The sequence below is a fragment of the Ptychodera flava genome, chromosome 8, assembly GCF_041260155.1.
Source record: "Ptychodera flava strain L36383 chromosome 8, AS_Pfla_20210202, whole genome shotgun sequence".
Lineage (NCBI taxonomy): Eukaryota > Metazoa > Hemichordata > Enteropneusta > Ptychoderidae > Ptychodera > Ptychodera flava.
This window is the reverse complement of record NC_091935.1, coordinates 19672399-19691499: the sequence shown is the minus strand read 5'-3', so window position 1 is coordinate 19691499 and position 19101 is coordinate 19672399. Positions and strand designations below refer to the sequence as shown.

General features: G+C 39.0%; 1 protein-coding gene across 1 annotated transcript; it reads left to right on the top strand.

The window, feature by feature from the left end:
• Nucleotides 1–1248: 1248 nt before the first annotated feature.
• On the top strand, nt 1249–18555 carry LOC139138735 (aldo-keto reductase family 1 member A1-like). Its single transcript, XM_070707248.1, has 7 exons — nt 1249–1559; nt 2249–2400; nt 14483–14678; nt 15184–15383; nt 16617–16689; nt 17478–17560; nt 17854–18555. Exons 1-7 carry the CDS (start codon nt 1356–1358, stop codon nt 18026–18028), a joined length of 1083 nt encoding a protein of 360 aa, XP_070563349.1. The 5' UTR covers nt 1249–1355; the 3' UTR covers nt 18029–18555.
• The last annotated feature ends 546 nt before the right edge of the window (nt 18556–19101 follow it).

Below are 19101 nucleotides of genomic sequence, written 5' to 3'. Positions count from 1 at the left end.
CTGTCTTAAAAAATGAAACGCGTAAAGTGGAGGTTTATTAATTAATGTGCCCTTCCGGTATTTTTTCATGGACGTGCTGATCGGAGAGTTGCGTGTGGGTTTGTCAGAAACGGCATCATAATACGAAATTGATTTCGCATGAGAACTGTCGGTTTGAGGGGGGAGGGAGGGGGTTTCATGTAAAACGAAGGAATTACGTTTCTTGTGCGTCAGCTTTTATTATCGACGGCCCCTAATGGATAAATATTTATTGTGGGAGCTCATTTTAAAGTAAAGCTCTTCGAGAAAGAAAAATTTCAGCGTCTTAATATTTTTGAAAAATCAAAATTTAATTTTGCCCTTGCAGTTAACACAGGGATGGCAGCCATTTTGAATTTCAAATATTGCAAAACTTTGGGTTATTTGTTTCTCTAGTTCTAAACTTTGCGAGATGACCCCCCCCCCCCTATTTTTTGTTGATTTGATAAGAAAATGGTTGACAGTTCCGGAAGTTTTGAGCAAGTTTAAGTCTTCACTTTCGAGGAGCATACACCTTAATAGTGGAATGAAATCGAGTACACGTTATGGATATCGTCGGCTACGTCTGTTGTTTGTATCGTGCAGCAGATCTCCCTCACTGAAGTTGCAGGGGATATGTATTTCTCGCCAGCTAGAGTCCACGTGTTTTTTATTTTTATTTTGTTTTGTACCTATTTTATTCACTTCCGCGTTTACGTACGGCCTGTAAAGGTTAAGAGTAAAAATTGGGTCGGTCAGGTAGCCGGAACACTAACGATTTTCCTAGGCCCTCCGAGTCGGCCTTAGGAATCCAACTATCTCCTACTTGGCAAAAGTACATGTATTTTATTGTGAAAAAAAAATCTGGTGACAGCAGCTGCTCTAATACCCGATTAATTAAATTGTTTTCTGATAATTGCGACTGCTGTCTACCGATCAAAGGAGAAACGGATGCCAATGCAACCGCTGGAGCGGCGTGCGAAAAGCAATTGCCTCGTAGGCCTATATGTCTGGAATTACGTGACGATGTTATCGAATATTTATTCCTGATGGTGACCTCTAAATTTAGGAGGAAAGATAAATGACCCATGAAGGTTTTATTCAACTATTTGTCTGTAGCTATAAGCTTTAATTTTTTGAAAATTGTGAGGTCGCCTTATAAATTGCGATCCCGCTGCAACAGGTGGCTGTTTCTTATTAGCAGACTGGCGGGTTTTATCGATTTCGAGGTCAAAGGTTATGTTGGCAACGTGTCGCTGTGCTTGAATTCTTTCTGTTGTCGTCCGTGGGTATAGCCTTGGAGCGAAAGGCCGCGGCCGGCCGTGGATCGCATTTGTACCTGCAGTACCAGTCTCAGAATGAATTCAGCTCCAACCACTACGACGTTGAATACCGGGGATAAGATGCCGTTAGTTGGACTTGGTTCTTGGAAAAGCGAACCTGAGAGAGTAGGCGACGCAGTGAAAGTAGCTATAGATAACGGTTACAGACACATCGATTGTGCCGCAGCTTATGGTAACGAAGCTGCCATTGGCGCCGGCCTTGAGGAACGGATAGGAGCGGTAAGATAACAGCGTTATTGGCACTCGGTCACGATTATATTAGAGCTGGCCAGTTTTCGTATCGCAGTGGCTAAAGCTACATGAAAACGTGACCTTGGAGTTAACGACTAATATTTCATAACAAATTAAAGTAGTATATAAATGATCGCACGACACTGATCAAATAACGGTGACATGTCGTCTGCCCTCTGAATGACCTGATTGTATGATATACATGGAGGCCCAGAGAGTTCAGGAATTTGGTTCTCGAGTTCAAATTTTGTAGCGGGCGATGAAATTCGCTTCCAATGACGCATACATATTTCTACATAATATTATACCCAGATTTGTTAGTAGAGCCTCGCCCCTATATATTTTGTTCATACACTCAATTCATTTTTCATGTGCCACGTTTTATTTTGAACTTTGACTCGTACACTCTGCAAAGTTTCAGACAGACCTCTCCATTTAAGCCCGGGGTGTGCTGGCCCCGATCCGTGCACACGATAATGGATCGAGGCAGGGCGATCATCGTGACTGTAGTCGCCACAGCACAGTGCTGCAGAAGATCATACGATTTTGAATGAACAGGTAGTCCTAGAATAAATATTTTGTGTAATCCGTCAAATAGTACTTATTGTCAATGATACTGATCATTATTTATAAAATTGCTGTATTCCATGTGTTTTCGATTGCCCTCTTTGTCACAGACTGTCAAGCGGGAAGAAATGTTCATATGCTCCAAGTTGTGGAACACAAAGCACGCAGCCAAGGACGTGCGACCGGCATTTGAGCAGTCTTTGAAAGATCTTCATCTGGACTACCTCGACCTTTATCTCATGCACTGGCCGTATTCATTCGCGTAAGTTTTTTTGATTTTTGTTTTGACCGTCTCTGATTGAGGAAAACAATAAGTTTCTATGACATTGCAACCGAAAGTCTATACCAGGGATTGACTTTGGAAAAGTTAACATGTACAACGCAGTGTCATGCCAGCCACATACATGGACCCATGGACGTCTTGCAGAACGTCTACACACGGAGGAATAGAGCGGACTGCATCGTTCTTTCACGTGCTACAACGTTGCTATGATGGCAAACACTGTTGATGACATTTACTCTGCTCATAGGACATGTCATGTAAGTAGATGGGGGAGGGGAAGGAAGCTTCCACCACTCTCAGGCACAGGCACCACCCACCGTAGTTGATAACGCTTTCAGTGCATGCCCCTTTCTACTACACTGAAAGCGCTATTATTGACTACGGTGGTGCCTGTGCTTTCAGGGAAAGACACTGACGGTTGCCCGATTGCCCGGGGCCAGTGAAAGTCGCGTTCGAGCAAGTGGATCTCCGATGCAACTTACCCTACGAGACAAGTGAAAAAAATAATTGCCCAGAAATCACGTCCACGACAGTGATTTTCTGGTGAGGGAACGCGGACTTAAACAGCAAATAGTATTCATAATATGCCATTGTGAACATTTGCACAATGTTTTTCATAAAATTGCATGAAGAGTTGATGAAAAGAATTGCAATAACACCGGTTAATTACCGTACGCTGATTTTGCATATGAAAAGCTGTTTAGCCGGTGGATCGTGCGCTCACCAAACTTCATTGCACCACAGTCCCTCTATCCATAGAGGGACTGTGTTTGCACTAACTATTAGGTAACAGTGTCACACGATAAAAAGAGAGACACTGTGATTTTTGTGCTTTGTACGAACGTTTGTAACACTGTAAAAATAAAGTCCGGTAGCGAAAATTAGCACAAAATACGGGACTTTACTTAAACGTACTCGTCAATGTTATGTTCAGTGACTGCGAGTGGCATTTTGGAAAGACTGCAAGCAATGAAAGTGACGGGCAAGCTTTGGTGTCAATGGGTCCAATCTTTGAATTTTCAATGAACAGTGACTTATCTTTTGGGTCAATAAGCAAAAAATAACTGTCCGTGGCAACCATTTTTTCCATTCTAAAATGACTGTCAAGAAGCAATTAGAGTGAGTTTGACATCGAGAATTTCTGCTTTCAGAACACATTGAAATATTCGCCGGCGCCTTAATACATAGGTTGTTGGTGTAAATTCTACTGAGTCTGCGCATGAGCATTAAAAATACCACCTGGTGCAATGGCATTCATCAAAACTTCATAGCTGATGTATGATATAAGCACAGTAAAACATGACAAAGAAGCACATTATTTTTCTGAAGCTTCAAAAGATTCTTTATAACTACTATTTTTAGCTCCCATATTAGCATATGTATATATGCAAATGGGAGCTATTCGTATAAGGTGGGAAAATGGTTGTCTGTATGTATGTATGTATGTCCGTCCTTATCAAAAACACGAAAACCGCAATACCTACCGTCTTCATATTTGGTACAAAGGGGCATCCTAGGTTGGAGATGTGAATTTGTTCAAATCAAAATGTTTGGATCAAAAATATGCAAATGAGGTACAAAAATGTGAAAATCCATTGAGCTGCTGCAACTCAGGAACCAGCAGGCAGAATGTGTTGATATTTTGTGCATAGGTAGGTAGCACCAATCGTTTACAAAAATGTTAATTTTTACAGGGATATCTTTAATTTTTGTATTTTTAAGATTTTTTTTTTCATTTATGGTTGAACAACTGTGCTCTTCAAAAATACATGTTGAATAATAAAAGGTTTATAATTGTTATACCTTCTTGCCAGTGGGATTGCTCATTGTTAACTATTTGTGGGTAAAGTTTAAATTTGGAAAGTCAATTTTCTTGATCAATTTATTTTTAACTGCGTTATTGTTGCTTATGCAAGTTCAGCCTATGTTCTATTGCGTAATTGCTGTTACGATGATAGTGTAGGACCCTATTGTTGCATGGTGAAACGATACATGTAAGGAGGGAATAGTAACAATTAATGTAATAGCCAATTGCCAGCGTATGCACCATTGTCTAAAACACAGGTGGAGGGACTGTGTCTAAAACAAAGTGAACGACGACAAGACGAGTGTGTTAAAGTCGACTGAGGAATCCGGATTTTTCCTGCCGCTGGCGCATACTTTACGATTGAGGAGGTAAGCTAATCTGTATGTCTATTAATAGCTGTTTTCAGATGTATGTTCTATCATATTTGTACATTTAGAAGTGGTGGATTGTAATTTGTGAATGATTATTGTGGCCTGTATACGGGCACTTGCTGAATCTCTGTTGTTTGGCTAGCGGCTGTGAAATTGTTCAGAACGGCATTGCCGTGTCAAGATGTTCCTAAATGACAAAGCGGATTACTTGTTGTGAGGTTACATCTAGTGAACTGTGTAGCATGTATTTTGATGTGAATTTGAATTTGATTAAGTCAAACGGCATGTCGATTATTGATGTCAGACTGACGTCTGTTATAAGCCCTAGCGAGTAGCGTTGAATGTCTGTCTGTTCAGTTGGGAGGCGTTTGTGGTAACTATACGTCTATCGTCGGTAAACTCTCTTTTGAAGTAGCGTGATTTCCATCAGTAAATGTCCCGAAATGACGGGGCGGATTACTTGTTGTGAGGTTATTTTGAGATTACGTCCAATCCGCATGTCGACCATTTTCATTTTGATGTCTGACTGATTCTGTGTGATTTTCATCAGTAACTGTAAAGTCGCTTTTGAAAGGGCCGGTGTGATTTTCATTTTCTGCGTAAGGTTTACAGTGTTTACGCACGGTGCGGTCATCCGCGCAACATTACCTCTACAATCAGCCTGGTATCACGAATATCTCGATTATATTTTAGTAGATTTTTAACTGATGTTTTGCAGCTTGAATCCTCCTAAACTTTTCAATTTTCGATTGAGTAAGAAATACTGGCCGAGACCAGCAACTAAGAACACGACGATTCAATTTCGCTGCTGCGACGGGCGGTCGGCATTGTCCTGATGAAAACAAAGTCAGTTATAATTCTTGCGAGATCAAGACTGCCTGGCCTGTGTAAAATGCATTTATACATGTGCTTATGTACACGTGTGACGTCAAAACTCTCGCGAGAATAGCTGCAGTAAATCCGGAAGTACATGTAGTTTTAGCGGGTCATTGAGCTACCGGTCGAGGTCGGCGAACGACAAAAACGAACCAGTGTTTTTCTCTTGTTTTTCTACTTTGTCTAGATAAAAAAATATTGTTGCCTTTATTGCGATTAATCAAGGTACTCTTTCGCCACTTCGGTTTTCAAGTTTCGATGCTCGCGACTGCGCTATATAAATAGAGTGCATATGATTAGGACGAAGTGTTTATGTGTCGATGTCGCGTCGTTGAATATCGGCACAAGTCAGTCGTGTGTAGTCGATCGGTACCACCTAGCTCGCAAGTACCGGTACGTGTATTGTACCCGGGTATTGTAGCACCAGTTTGTGGCATCAGTTCATGCAATGAAAGGGTACATGACTTGTGGGTCTGTAATAATGTAATGGAGGGTTCGAAATTCGTTTTTAGCTCATATTTGTTTTTTGGTTGTTTTTTTTTTTTTGGGGGGGGGGTTACGTAGCTGTTGTTGGTAAATTCTTTCATTGTCAAGTTTGGTGTGAACAAGTTTAGTTTGTTTCATTTACGGTCCCCGAGGGACCGTGTTTCATTCTCCAAAATTTTTGTGAAAAGATGGTTGTTCTTGTTCTGACAAAGTATAGTATGTTCCCTAAGTGTGTACTAGTGATGAAAAAATGTCAATCAGCAAATAGTTTATAGCCACATTTTTAGTTGTAATTCATACTGGAGGAAACCTGCACTTTGAATTATAAAACGTGTGTGACCATAATTTACCTTTATCAAACCTGCATTTTGGTTGTTTTGGTATAACAAACATATCCCACCATACATTTCCTGCTAAATTACTCTGAATATTTACCCACACCCACTTCATATTTGATAATTAAGTCCACCCAACATCCACATGTAATTGTAACTTTAACTAACTGTTTTTAATATCTCTTCTATTTCAGATGCACATTTTGCAAACAGCGGCAAGGCCCATCATCACGAAAAGGTGTAATTCTTAATCTCTCACTGGAGAATGACATGTCCTCAACCACCTACAAGATATACCCAAAACAAGCAAAGATCCTATTAAGAAAACTCAAAATCGACCCTTTCAATAACACCGAATCCCAACTACAACAAGAAGTAGCAGCATTTTGTGATGGCCGAGAAATTAATTTCAAGGCTAACACCACCAATACCATCATTGCCATTAAGAGCATAGAATCTACATAAGCATGAAAACATCCAAATATTTTCTATAAGACACAAACACCAATTCAAATTCAAATAGTCACTATTACAATCATTGTTGATGCATTTGAAGACAAGTTCATTTATTTTATATAATAGTGCATACATATCCTCACAGTGAGTATTATTGTACTTTCAATAGTTACACATCAAAGCCCATACGCTAGCCCCCTATTAGTTTTGAGAAAATCTTATTCTTTCTTTCTTTCTTTCTTTATTATTCTTCTTTCTATTGTTTGCCAGCCCACATCTAAAAAAAACTGTATGTACACTTCTCAAACGTAGCAGAGTGTTTAGAGGCGATGAGAGATGGTGAACCAAATTGTTGAAATTTTAACAAGTTACCAGATTTACTTTTCACAAAACCGAACAGGGCTTCTCCCAATGACTTACAGGTCTCGGCAGTGTGAAAGTTTTATACAGCACGCATGACTTCAAAATTGGATTTTCCAATAATAGCAATTTAATCTCTTAAAAATCTTAAATTCCAGAACAAAAAAAATTGATTGTGCTAAAATTTCACTCAAATCCCTGGCACCCATATTAGTTTTTACAAAATGCTTGGCTCTGCCAACTCTGCTTGCAGCTTTTATTTACACTTTGTTCCTTGTTTTTTTAACTCCGTTATCACAGTGTTATGTTATGCTTTTATTTGTCTATTTTTTTTCATGTGGCAGATTTAAAAAAAAAAAAAATTCATATTCAGTATCTAATCTGCATTTTTTCATTTGATTTTTTATATTACTTTTTTAGCTCCCATAGCCATATGTATATATGGCAATGGAAGCTATTCTTATAGGCTAGGGAAATGTCTGTATGTATGTATGTCTGTATGTCTGTATGTCTGTATGTCTGTATGTCTGTATGTCTGTCCGTCAACATCAAAAACTCCAAAACCGCTGTACATTTCATCTTGATATTTGGTGTGTATATGGATGATGGGCTGTAGATTAGATTTTGTTCAATGAAGTTGTCATTGCGAAAAATATGCAATTAAGTGAAAAAATGTAAAAACAGTCAAAATTGAAAAAACTCAATAACCACTGAGCAGATTACATGAAAAATTAGCATGTAAGTACTTTGGGCTGACATGAAATGATTGTGCACATCTTGGGTCAGTATCTTGGACTTGCTATTTTTCATGAATTTTTTGTAATTTTCTCCCATTTTTGGTCAAAAAATCTCCTGCTCTGAAACCACAAGTCCGATTGATTTGAAACTTGGTATGGAAGTGCATAGGAGTGACCTTTCCCAAATTTGGGCAAATCGTGGTGAAATTTGCATATTTTTAGTTTACACGTGCATACACTCCCATGTATAAGGCAGATCTCCATAGACTCCCATGTATAAGGCCACGAAAAATAAAAATTTAGTTTCTCATCGTATTCGTATTGCAAAAAGGATGCAGTGACACAATTTTTAGTCCCCTAGGATGAAGTCCAGTGAGCTTATAGCAGTTCGTGTTCTCTCTTAATTTAGAGATGTATTTTGGAGCATTGCGCATGCGCAGTTCAACATTTGCATAAGCGACCCGTTCAACACGAAAATGGATTTTTCTCAGGGTACGCACACCGCACCGGGTGCTTTCGGCTCTTGTGTAAAGGCGATGGAGAGACATATTCGGGTCAAGCTTGGAAGCAGAAACAGTTTGGACTTTCAGTTAACGTCATGGCTACCAGCGAGGGTGGAAAGTTAGGATTTCCGGTAGATTTTATGCAATACTTTCAGCGATCCTCTCAGGGTTTCCGCCATGTTGTTTCTGTCAGAATATCCATGATTTCATTCAGCTATATTCAAATCCATCGTACAGTGTCTTTTCGGCCGTTTTCGGCCGATTTTTTCATCCCACGTGAACAACACTGTCGATGAACAATTGGTGGACACAAAGGCCAGCATTTTATGGCCGTTGCGCCTTGGGGGACATTGGGGGACACTCGGCATTTCCTTACATGCATCGCGGCCTACTTCTATTTTTGGAAATTCCGACGTTTTAGCTTTGTATACGTACCAAGAAATAACGATCTCATGCATGGCGACTTATAGAACAGCCCGCGAAGGAATTCTTTTAGTGAAAAAAATACAGCCTTCAATTGTCCATAGTTTCATCCAGTGTTCAGCTGCGTCAAGTGGTAGCCCTGCGTACAATAGTGTGTGTTCCCGGCGCTATAACGTCCTCCCATCCGTGTAACGCCAGGAACATACAGCGTTGTACGCAGGGCCGGCTACGTCTAGTGGCAGTATACGAATTGAATCAAGTCATTGGTACGTACCGCACTTTAGATGGGTTCAAACTTAAACTGAGTTCGATGTTAAGTGATAAGAGGGGAAATATACCATTATAAATATTTAGGATTTTGATCTCGTTTGAAAATAAATATTGCATGTATCAGATATTGTAGAGTACAATAACAAATTGTCTTCTGGAGAGTCAAAACATTTTGATGTTAGGGTTGCCAAGCAAAGTTTTTGTTTTTTAGATGATATATGTATGGGGTCACATGGATAAGTAACCTGGCCCTGTGATTAGTCAATTTGGTGATGCATCTTCAAGGTCTGCAGTTTGGGTATTTCTACAAGAGATACCTTGAACTTAGTCAGTATTGTTATTCCAGTAATTTTGTATTGCTTTTCATGACTGAGGATCTGAATTAAAAAAGACACTAAAAAGACACTACTAAATCATATTGCAGTATCTTTATTATATTTCACAACACCATGAACATGTATAACAATATAAGTATTATAATTTTCAAATAAATACTCTTGCAGTAAATAAATGTTTCTCTGTCTTGTTTTTGTAGTACTTTATAGTGCTGCATGGACAGTCCTGTTGAGTAACTAACTATGAGTGATATTCTGCTGACATGTGTCTTTTATATTAACCTTATAAGAACAAATGCTTTCATTGCACTGTGCAAAAATATGACGATAAAAAAATAAGAACAAAACCGAAAGAAAACCCTCAAACTAGGTTTTTGGAGGAAATGGTTTTCCTAAAACAAGAGCAAAATCAAAACAACCTGAAAATCAGCCTATAAGCTTGACTAGACAAACGTTATAATGCACATGAAGCAAATTTTATTTAGGCAAATTTTATCATCCTGGTGTCGTACATCTGACTAAAATTCCCCTTCAATTGGTTTCCTTCCATTAGTCCAGATCCTCCCAACCGCTTCATGGCGAGACTCCTTTGGCGTCGTTGACGTGTAGCAAAAGACTGAGGGGAAGGGAAATTAAATACAGTTTTAGAAACCTATGTCAGTTATGGAAGCCTAGCCCCCGAGGGTCATTGCGGAAGCTTTAGGTTTTGACGATCACCTGAGACGTACCTCTGCAGACTAGAGTGCAGTCGTCCATCGGAGCATCAACGTACGTTCACCGTGGCGATGGCGGAAGAAGTTTCTACCTCCATGCAGCATCATATTTATTATAAGCCATACACAGCCCCATGGCAATATATATATTCGAAATGATCAACATTAACAGGCAGGGAGGGACAAACAGTCGACGGTACAATGGCGAAGTTTAACACCAAAGAAATACAACTGCCGTGCATGCAAACATGAAATACAAGTCCGGGCAGCGGGCTCTGCGTCGCAGGGTACCGGCGTTTTGTGGCCCCAACGCCGGTAAAACACACAGCCCTGCCTCGCAGGCCTTGCATCGTGCTCCCAGGAAAGTTAAAAATTAAGCGCTGGTTCCACAAATTTATCATGGGATCACTGTAAAGAGGTTTATTAACCGTTGATTCCTGATCAATTGTAACTGTGGACCTGATTCGGCAAGTTTACCGTATACAGCAGAAGCTTCCGAAGGAGTACACACGGTGTAGACAGTCAGGCAGAAAACTTAGCGCGATCCGCGCGATCGGAGCTAGCTCTGACCTCTGACATTTAGGTACGATCAACTTCTGCTCTACGCACGCGCAGCAAAGGGTCAACGGGTCAAACGTTACTGCGAGTGCGCATAATACATCTCTAAATTAAGACTGAACACGAACTGTATAGATTGGGTCATGTCCGTCTGTTCGTCCATCCGTGAGTCCATCCGTTCATGCAGATATCTCGGATATTTTGACAAAATGTCATGTGACCTTGATGACCTTTGACCTCAAATATATATTTGTCCATAACTCAGTAACCACAAGTGCTACCATACTTCATATATGGTATGATGGGACAGCTTATGACGCCACATATTGTACCTCATTAATTATGCACATATCTAATTTTGAGCGAGCCAATAGAGCTAGAGGTCTGATTTTTGGTATATAGGGATAACTTAGCAAAACAATTTTTTTGACAAAATGTCACGTGACCTCGGTGACCTTTGACCTCAAATATACATATTTGTCCAAAACTCGGTAACCACAAGTGCTACACCCTTCATGTTTGGTATGTTTGGACACCTTATGACGCCACATACTGTACCTCAATAATTATGCGCATATCTCATTCTGAGCGAGCCAATAGAGCTGGATGTCTGATTTTTGGTATATAGGGATAACTATAGGAGAGAAATTTTTTGACCAAATGTCATGTGACCTCGATGACCTTTTACCTAAAATATATGTTTATGTCAATAAATAAGTAACCACAAGTGCTATGTCCTTTGTATTTAGTAGGATGGGAGACCTTATGACAACACACGCTTTACCTCATTAATTATGTACACATCTAATTCTGGGCAAGCGAATGGAGCTAGAGATCTGATTTTTTGGCATATAGGGATTAATTAGCATAATTTTTTTTTCAAAATGTCATGTGACCTCGATGACCTTTGACCTTGATTATACATATATATGCATATTTCAGTAACCACAAGTTCTATACCCTCCATTTTGATAGGATATTAGACCTTAAGATGTCACATCTTGTACCTCATTTATAATGCGCATATGTATTTCTTGGCTGGCCAATACTGCTAGAGGTCTGATCTTTTTTCCCGATTTAGAACCATAACTTAGACTTGCCTCATGTGTTTCAAATTGGGAACAACGACATAGACCTATGTGCCCATAGATCTCAACATATACACTCCAGTGATACTTCTTAATGACCACATTTTCCTGCCCCATCAAGACTTATACTCCTATTACAAGTGGGGACTATGTCATTGTAAATGACTTGTTGAGTTAATGGTTGTATCACAGTATTCGATATATCTAATTCTGTATTTTTCCATTTTATATTCTGAATAATTACATTAAACATATTTCACTGTCTCCAGTACATTTCATTTAAGTATTTTCACTTCATGCACTTTATCCCTTACACACATGTTCAAATATCTGACCAGAGAACAAACACTAAATAGTCCAGGATGGGAGCTACAGTGTCATTGACGCTATTTTTTCTTTCTGTAATAGTTAGGTTAAAACTTTTAACTGCAAAAATACCTTGAAGGTACGATGGAAATGGCTGTTATTATTTATACATTAAACTCCAAGAAAGTAAACATACAAGCATTTGAAATGTTAGAATTTTTAATGAATATTAAAGCACCACTAGCTGTAACTCTTGAAATTTGTTGACCTAGAAAAGGCTTCCTATTTCCTCTTTTTTTCTTTAAATTCTACCCATTTACAGGATGTAGTCTTTTACTGCTTTACAAAACCATTCTTTAGTGAAAAATTGGACAAGTGCCAGTAAATTTATATCTTGACCATTATTTTGATTTCCCACCATTTTGAAAAAGTGGTAATATTTCAAGGAAAAACAGCATATGGTGTCCCAGTTGAAAACATTCAGCACTATGCATTACATTGGACAACTCTGTTGTTTCTGTGAAGATTACAATGCGTATATGCACTATGTACACAATTTTTTCTATATTTGCATGGGGGCACCATTTTACGTTTCGGCACACGTTTATTATTTATCTTGTTGAAAATTGCGTATGCAGTCCCACTAGGCAGTCAATAATACTTGTATACAAACCCGTCAATGAGTTCATTACCACGAACTTGTTTTAGTAAACAAAAAACTCGCACAGGCGCAGATCCGACGACTCTTTCCCTTTATATGTGTGATCCCGAATTAATCATTTCACAAGTTGAAATGCTCAGACGTTCATCTGGCCCTCATATCCACATACTAGTATGTTCAAAAATTGCTGTTTCATAGAGCTAAAAGAATCTATAATATAGCTTGACGTCGATAATCCACACCGAATTTAAAGGCAAACCTCTGTAAACTCGGTCCAAGTCTGAGAATAAAAAAACTGATTTAGTGAATGCGATATAGTTGCGCAATATCGCGACTGCTTACACTTCTGAACGCGATGTAGTGTACATGTTTAAGTCATGGCGATATACGGGGAGAAATAAATCAAGGCATGCGCATGTCCACTACCGAGAAAGTTCACTTTGTAGCAGTGTATTAACTTGAAGAGTGAAGACCGCGAAGGACCGTATTCAGTAATCTCAGTCAAAACATTTCAAATACCAATTAACATCAATGCGTCAAAACTTTGCTGAAATGACTTTGTTTACACAATCACTCTATTGAACCAAACTGTAAATCATCTGCTGCACCGTTTCAAATCTCATTAAACGCGTTGCGTGATTTCTGAGAACGGACTTTGCGTCGTTTCCGTACACAACTAAACATGTGTACAATTTTGTACATTAATGAGTTACTGAGTATTTTTTGTAAGCACTGAAAAGGGACTGCGGGCCGACAATTAATGGATGATTGATTGCCAACACAATGGAACCTACCATACTTCGAACGGTGATGGCGCTGCAAAGCGTAAAATAGTCTGCTGGCTGCACTGTGAACGAAAACAGGGTAAGGTATGGGCTACTGAAAGCATGGCTATCATTGGTCAATAATATACGAGACTCAGTGCAGTGATTGCGTTGAATTTATTACCAACTTAGAGCTACCTTCGACTTTAGATGTCGTATGCCCATGGAATAATTTTACCTCCATAGTTTCCGAACTATGCATCCTATGTCGACATTGAATGAAAAATAAAAAAAATCTTTAAACTTTGAGTAATTGCCGCACATGATGCTGAAGGTCACCATGGTCACCAGGTCAAGTCTGAAATAAAATCCTAAACGATAATCGCCATTTCACCACGAGTATAGTCGGATACTTAAAAGTGAAGCTGTGCAAACAACTTCAACATTCGATGTTTCGTCATGTCATTTCCGAGCTTGCAAATGTACAGATGTGCTGATCACATGATCTTGTCAGGTGACTCATTAATATGCAGTCAAAATTCTGACTGAAACATCAACCCATACCAGATCCTATTTTCGTTAGAAGCGCAGCCAGCAGTAGTGATGGATCAGGGGACCAGGCTAAGTTTAAAACACTAATGTAATTCAAACTGTGCCACGAGTATTTACAGTGTTTCTGTGATAAATTAAAACAAAGACCCGTGAGGTACGATAATTTAACGCTCAAAAATTCTTCGCTTGCAATCTACAGGCGGTTGAGTTTTCCACGCCAAATGATAAGAAAAAATAACAACAGTATTTAAGGCACGACGAATAAAAATATATTTTCTTTACCTCAACCCAAAAACGGTTGAAAATTAGTGTACTAACATCGTGTTTATTTGTTTGTCTGTATGTTTGTTTGTTTGTTTGGTTTTTCTTGACCTTAGGGACAAGGTCGAAGACGGCAAACAAAGAATTATTTTATTAAAGGATCCTAATGTCTGTTTTTTTTTCTATTTATTTACTCCAGTGACGTCGGTCCAATAGTCCCGCGTTACGACGATGGTACAGTTATGTACACCGATGTGCATTACATGGAAACGTGGGCAGAAATGGAAAAACTTGTTGACGAAGGACTCTGCAAAGCCATCGGCCTTTCTAATTTTAACAGTAAACAAATATCTGACATCATGAGAAGAGGAAAGATAGCACCTGCCAATTTACAGGTAAAAGCGATAAACTTGGAGGGGAAAAAACCGGGATCGCCAGGCCTGATCATCTGTCAAACGTAACGGGTGGTTCCGCTGGCTTTTACCTAGATACATACCTCTTCGAAATTGCTGCCATTATGTTTTTTCACCAACTACAAAATGATTAAGCCCCCTCCCCTCCCCATTTTGTCAAATTTATGTTAACAAGAAAAGGAAGCCGCGGCTTCATAAATAATTTTTGTTTTTTTACCGAAAACAAATGGTGCATCATTGACTTTGCTTGGGAACTCTACGGCTAGGAATTTTGTGAACACACGAAATTTGTTTGGGAAAAGATGAGACAACACACAGATCTCTGTGTGGTGCAGGCGCCAGGCGACGCACTCAACGAGATGACAGAAAGATTCAGCCGTGTGGTGGCGCTCCTCTCACGCGCATAAACTGGTGCTCTGAAAAGTGACAAATAGTTTCACCATATGGTGGATCAAAATAATACTCTTTTCTTATATCATGTTTACAGGTAGAGTGTCACCCATATCTGAATCAGAAGAATCTGATTCAATTTTGCAAGGAAAGGAAAATTGCAGTCACTGCGCACAGCTGTCTCGGATCCAGGCATCGGACCTGGCACCGCCCTGGTGACCCAGATATGCTGTCTGAAGAGAACGTTGTCCAAATTGCAGAAAAGCATGGCAGGACACCAGCACAAGTGATGATAAGGTGAAGTACTATAATGGGGAAGTGTTGGCCTATTAAAGGGAGAAACACTATCGATCTATCATTTATGTCATTGTCTGTCTCTCCGTCCGTACACGTGTCTTAGTTCACCCATATACTCAAGTTTTAAAATCACTAAAAAAACAACGTCTCTACCCTGTCTTCATGTACATGTGTCTGTATGTGTGGCAAACTTCATCCTCCGCGAGCGCAAACACTTAAAGTTTACGCAGGATGTTCGTAACTTTCAGTTTAATGCTTATAAAATGGAGATAGACAATAGAATGTAGCGTACAGTTCTGCATTTACACTGGAGCACGGTAGTGTAATAAATAATTTTGTTTTTATAGCGACAAATAAGCTTTCCATACAGCCAAATGTAGAACTCTTGTAATAATCTCAGGAAGTTGAACATAGTTTGAATATAAGCATCGCAAAATTACGTCATCTTTTGTATAATATTTAAATTATATTTAATTACATATTTCCTCATCATTATACACATTTATAAATATTACATTTCTTCTTTACATATTGAATTCAGTTGTATTCAGTTTGAAGAAACAATATTTGAAATATTTGTCTTTCTTGTGTACCTTTGGTCGGTTGATGTATCGTTTTGCATAACGTTGCACACTAAAGCTGGGAGACATGTTAAAGCAGTGACGGCGACACTTACTGTGTATAGGTATACCCTGTTCCTGCATGTGTAACAGTAATACTATGCATTGCCCAGAGAATGTATCAGTGCGCACAAATGTTTCCTTTTACTTACTTGGTATACTAGTCTACGCACTGTACTATCTAAACCCTTTGAGGGCCACAGTCAGATATTGTCACCTTTATAAAATATACCCCAGTCAATTTTTTTTCAGATTTTTGCCAAAATTTTGCTAAAAAACTGTAGCTAATATAATTTGATGTCCATTTGGTCCAGAATTATCAATAAAATTACAACAAAATGAAAAAAATGGTAAAATGTTGCAATAAAATTTTGGTTGGAAAAAATTACAGCACTCAAAGGGTCAAATTACAGCACTTTAAGGGTCAGCACGACCTTGCCGAGTGATTCGTCATCTTTGTGTGTTATTAAAACAGTCGATAATCTACACAACTACCTCAATCAATCAAAAGTTAACATTCAGACAATTGTCATGTCAACCATAATTTCCCCGTAAGCACTGAGTAGAAATCGTTGTTTCGCCAGAGCAGTTACTCGAAGTTTTATTATGTTAGGTTCCAAACTCAGAGAGGGGTTGCTGCCATTCCAAAGAGCGTCACTCCAAGCAGGATAATCGAAAATATCAAGGTAAGTAGTGGCGAAATGGTCAAAGAATACAAAAAATATCAAGTCATTTACAGCAGCGGAGAAGATTACAGCATAGGGTGTCTGCTAGTCGGGCAGAGACCCTGCGATTCGGGTTCTTCCCTGTTGGAACACGCGCGCACCCTTCAGAGACGCGACGCGAATCCCAGGGTCTGGACGTTCTTGCAAGCGACCGGGCGGATTTCTGCCTGATCCGGGTACTTTATAGAACTGCACACATCCTTTAATAAAAAAAATGACAAGTACCATTGCCAAATAAAATTAAAAATGAAAAATAAAAACATACTGCATATATAAGTCTACCAGCTACAAGTAAAAATTTTCAACCGCCCAGTTAGATAGGTGTTTCTTTTGACGACACTACCCTTATGAATATTCATATACTTGCAAAAACCGACAGTCGCTGTGTCTGGCAGCGCGTGCTCAAAGCTAGCACAGCGTAGCCTTCGAATGAAAATGAAAGATTTATCATCTTCGAGCAGGGAAATTTTATTATAAGTTTTTTTTTGTGCTCAGAGGGTACCATGGAAAACTGACGCAGTGTTCAGGTAATAAGGTCGAGGATTAGTCGTTAGTTTGAATAGGATTTGCCAATAGCGAGAAAAGAAGTCATCCGAAATTTGTATATTACCATGCACCCCTTCATGTTTCCATTCGTTGTAAGCAGAATACCATGACGATGATTAAATTTCACACCGACTAAAACTGAAGTATTTTGCTGGACATTAACTCATCTTCATGTATTTCACTTTGCATACTTTAATTTGTAGGTCTTTGATTTGACCTCGATCAAAGCGACATCGATATTCTTGAATCGTACCCTGAAAGGAGAATGCATGAGCCCTTTAAAAGAGTGAGTAGACGGAAAATATGTTTGAAAACGTTTACCCTGCTTATACTAACTCTAAGAAGTTACTTAACTCATGTTTACATTTTGAGTGTACATGTAATAGCAAATGTAATGCAACTCTTTCACGTGCAATAGCCATGTTCAAAATAAGACTTTACATCCGACGAGATGTATAATTAATGATCAGTGTTTGTCCTTTGTCTTGCTATCAGTGCGCACTGTGTGTTCATAGATAAGCTTAAAAAATGAAAATTTACAAAATCGTGTACTTGTTTTTTGTTTTTGTTTTTCTCTAGGATTCCGAGGACAACATTGTGGTACGTGATAATCACGTGGAACTCTATCCCTTCAACGAACCTTTCTGATCGAAAAGAAACCAACCTTTCTTTCGAAGTTCCACATACCAGTGTCCTAACCCCAAAACCATGTCAGACTGCATGGTTTTGTGTTCAACCTGTCCACATAGCATGAGTACTATGATATCCATCGTCGTCGTTAGCGACTTCACTCGGACTAGAACATACCTATGACATCGCATATTTTAGATTATGTGTTATGTTTGCAAGGGTGAAATGCGATTGCAAGATCTAGAGAAGAAAATAAGAAAATAACGAAAGCATCGTCAAAAGTTACAGCTAACACACTCCGGCAAAGTTTGAATCATGGTAGTAGCAAGTGTTAGACAAATCGGCATTATTCAAGGTCATTGTCGAATCTAGTATAGGTGTTATATTTAATGTTATTTCCCAAACTGCCAACTTTGTCATACCTATTTAATCAATGATGGGTACTTGTTGTCTGGTGGAGGTATAGACATTACACATATCATGGAGAGTTATTTGTATTATAACTATTACTATAATATCAAATCATTATTATTGCATCATAATTATTTAATATTATAATTATTATTCGTTATTATATTCGGTATGGTTCAGTTATACCAAGACGTTTTATGGTGCTTTTTTAAGGAATTAATACAATTGGTAATTACCCTTTTTCTGTGATGTCGTGTTTATTGTTGAGAGAGAGAGAGAGAGAGAGAGAGAGAGAGAGAGAGAGAGAGAGAGAGAGAGAGAGAGAGAGAGAGAGAGAGCAGAGAGAGAGAGAGAGAGAGAGAGAGAGAGAGAGAGAGAGAGAGAGAGAGAGAGAGAGGAGAGAGAGAGAACGTTGATATTAAAAACCTATAAAATGGTCAGTAATACTGATATGCAAATTAAAAGGCTGGAAATGCGTCCAGTGAAGTCCTTCTCGGTAACTTACTACCATAAACACGAGTTTGTGGCTCTTATTTGTGCACCGAAATAATGTAAGTTTATTCATGGCAGATTGAGAAGTGCTTTTGTATAGTGACAATGAAAACTTGCTAGACTGGCGAACTAAAACCCTTGGCACATTATAACAGACCGTGGCTGTTGAGATTATCGTTACCCCTGGCTACTTTGACGTCTAAAACGCGATAGAAGAGTACACAACTTGCACAGCCTCGTGACAAAAAGTGACAAATGTGGGTAAAACATCGCTGTCAAAAATAACCGATGAAC

What these genes read in the sequence shown, in the direction of transcription:
- LOC139138735 (XM_070707248.1), top strand. Translation starts at nt 1,356, where the DNA reads ATGAATTCAGCTCCAACCACTACGACGTTGAATACCGGGGATAAGATG. An exon ending in CACTGGCCGTATTCATTCGC is followed by an intron (nt 2,401 to 14,482) that starts GTAAGTTTTTTT and finishes TATTTACTCCAG; the next exon opens with TGACGTCGGTCCAATAGTCC. An exon ending in GGATAATCGAAAATATCAAG is followed by an intron (nt 16,690 to 17,477) that starts GTAAGTAGTGGC and finishes TTTAATTTGTAG; the next exon opens with GTCTTTGATTTGACCTCGAT.